General features: G+C 36.8%; 1 protein-coding gene across 2 annotated transcripts in view; it reads left to right on the plus strand.

The window, feature by feature from the left end:
• DNAJC15 (DnaJ heat shock protein family (Hsp40) member C15) overlaps positions 1 to 2,969 on the plus strand; it is a 21,927-nt gene extending 18,958 nt beyond the window's left edge. For both annotated transcript variants that reach the window (XM_005420749.2, XM_031056801.1), the window contains one exon: positions 516 to 2,969. In XM_005420749.2, the coding sequence (XP_005420806.1) occupies positions 516 to 586 (71 nt within the window). In that variant the 3' untranslated portion in view covers positions 587 to 2,969. The remainder of the gene's footprint in view (positions 1 to 515) is intronic.
• Positions 2,970 to 3,241: the final 272 nt, after the last annotated feature.

A 3,241-nucleotide genomic window follows, 5' to 3' on the forward strand; every position in this document is an offset into this window, starting at 1 on the left:
CAATGGCAGTGTTCAGCACTAGGAGTTAGAAGGTGTACCATGTTTAAATAGCTTTATTGTGATGGGTTCTGGCTGGTAACTCTGGGCATCTCACACAGGAGATGCTTGCACAATAATTCTTCATCAAAGTTATTTTAAAATTTTCCTCTCAGTTTTTAGTATGAGTGGAAGTAATTGCTGTTAGGTTTGAATGACTGTTCAGGACAGCTGACCTTGCGTACATTTGCAGTAGCATCCCACTGCAGATCTAAATCACAGGATGTAAAGTGATTTCAGAGTTCAGTCTTCTCTCTGAGAGAAGTTGTTCTGTGTTATTCTACAGTGATTTCAGTTTTGATGACATTTCTCATGTTTCCTTATCCATTAGTTTACTTCTTGTCAATGTCAGTTGTATCAAAAGGATCTGTGTAGGAAAGAGATAATAAAAATGAATAATAAAGAGATGCTGCAAGTGAGGTAGTTTGGTACTTAATACTAATGTGTAAACAGTATTCCTTTCCCCTTTCTCTTCTCAGGTGGATCACCTTACTTAGCAACCAAAATAAACGAAGCAAAAGACTTGTTGGAATCCAGTGCCAAAAACTGAAACCTGAAGCCTTGGGTCATAGGAGATTCAGCAGATACATTGTACAATAACTTTCATGTCTGCTTGTTCTGCACAGTTTCTTAACATTGATTGTTCATATTTACGTGATTAAAATGTTAAGATTATTTAAAATGTTAAGATTATTTAAAAGGAAACTGAAATCTTTTACTGTTATGTAAAGTTATGTACAGTTATGCCCCTGCAAGGACCAGGGAGTTAGAATGATGATCCTTGTGGATTCCTTCCAGCTCAAGATGTTCTATGATTCTGTCCCAATCATTTAGTGTATTCTTACTGAATTATAATCCCTTACAAGCTTGAAACAGTTCTTTTAACTGTGTTTTTTTCAGAAGTACTTTTTTGTTTCTTTTGTTAAATTTTGGATCTTTTAAAATAAAAATTTTAAAACAGTCTTTAATATAGGGTTGTTTCTTCATTAGTAAAGAAACAACCCTGTCTTTAGGGTCACCATAAAATCTGTGAGAGTGCATTGAGTCACAGGACATATGACAGACCCCAGTTGGCAAATTTTCATCACCACCTTATGCTTGAGTGTTCATTTGTGAAGTAATGGCGTTTGTTCGTGGGTGCAGTTTGAGAGCTGCAACTCAGGACAAAATGACTGATAGGACTACAGACAGCAGCTTCCACTAGGTGTGTTTTTGAGGCTTGGAGCTATGAAGGAAGATTCTTGGGTTTGGTTACTTCTTTAATGTCTTAAAGGATCTCTGAAATTGTCAAGTAATTATTTAGACATGCTTTTATTTCAAGTCACAGAGTATGTTTAATCTCTAGCAGTTGGGGTAAACATGGGGTTTTCTGCAAGGGTTTTCATGGCAGTGGGATTGAGGGAGGTAGGTCCATGTGGCATGGTTTAGATGGATTTTCCAGGCTGCTGCTTGTCTAGGTTAGCCAAGTCGTGTGAGCAGAGTGCAGGACTAATAACAGCAGGGAACAAAGAGGAGAGTACCTGCTTTGCACATGGCTCCAGGAGCACTTCCTGGGTTAGTTCTTCAGTAATGCTCATGTTTCTGCATTATGCTTCATATCCCAGAGCATACATACCTCCCTCCTTATGTAGCATCCTAGCAATCTAGTGCTGGCTTTGGAGAATCCTGAAGTCATGGATCTCAGACTTCAGAGAGAGCAAGTTCTAATTGACAGCTCAGGCTGGGTGCTTCTTGGGGCACTTGGCTGCTGCAGATTGCTACCACTCAGTTGTCTGCAGTTGAGTTAAATCTCCTAAGCACAGACAGTCTAGTGCATTCAGTGCAAGACTGAAAAACCTCTAGTGTCCATTCAAACTCTATCATTAGAGGTACAACCAACAGCTTACTGAAGTGCTACAAATGCAAAATTTAGATACTCCATTTTATAGGTTATTTAGCCAGAGGTAACTGGCTAAGAGCAGTTAATATGAGGTTGGATGCTTTAATTATTTATTCACCAGAACATGCATTTGTAGTTCATCCAGTGGTGGATGTTCAGATAATGTGGATTTTTCCTTGAAAGGAAGAAAAAGTATGAATTTTTTTTATCAGGTTCCTCACACTTCGTCACAATTCCCTTACTTTCATTAAAGGGAGATGAAAAATTTTAAGTCGATCCTAAAAGAAAAGAATAATTCTAAGTACTTTAGAGACTGTGTTGCAATTATAGTGGCAAGACATGGCACAATGTCACTGGATAAAGCAAAAAAGACTGCCAGGAGAAACCTGCCTGGGAATAGCATACGCTATACACCTACTACAGTTGCTTCATATAACTAGTGCTCTAATACAAGAGTCTTGAATGAACATAGTTTATTCCTATGCAGTAGCTTTAATTGATTCCTGTTAAAGGAGTAGCCATCAATTAATGCACATTTAGGGTTAGTCATTCTTTTCACTGGTGTATCAGTCTGTATTGGCAAAAAACAGAACCATGACAGTTCCCATGTTGGAAGGAGACAAGTGAAATGGTGGTGTTCCTAATTTTCTGAAGTGGAATCTGTAAGTGATATGAGTCATTGTGCAAAATCAAAATTGATGTGAATGGTAGGTGGTAAAAACATTCTGCTTAATGATTTTGAACTGACTAGCTGTTGTTTTCATATAGCTACCATATTTTTCCTGGATAAAATGTGTTGCAGAGAGCTGTTCTAAAGTATCAGTTAAAACAGATGCATTAAAGATGGCTTCTTGCTCTGTTCTTAAAAATGAACTTCCCATGTATTTGTAAGAAGTAGAGGGTTTGTTTTTTTCTGTGAGATTCTATTGTTGATAATTTCCTTCCTGATATAATTATTTATATCTGATTATTTTGAATGAAACACTTTTTTCTGCCTTTCAGTTATGAGAGAAATTGTCCTTAACAAAAAGAAATAAAACTGAGTTCTGGTTGTGCTTTCTCCATTTTTTTTTCAGAACAGACTATTGACTGCTTAAAAATTTTGATGAATTAACAAATTAATTAAAAATTCAGCAGATTAACTGGCTCGTCTTATCTGTGGAAAATGCTGTAAAATGAATGAAGCTAATGAGGAGCAGTTGTAAAAGCATCACACATACAATAGCATATTTTTTCTTGTCTATTTACCTGCACAACTTGCTTTACCTACTAAGTGATGTTTAGAAGGATGAATATAGGACAAGGAAAGGCAAATCATGGAAGTGC

This window comes from Geospiza fortis, unplaced genomic scaffold (genome assembly GCF_000277835.1).
Source record: "Geospiza fortis unplaced genomic scaffold, GeoFor_1.0 scaffold194, whole genome shotgun sequence".
Classification (NCBI taxonomy): Eukaryota; Metazoa; Chordata; class Aves; order Passeriformes; family Thraupidae; genus Geospiza; species Geospiza fortis.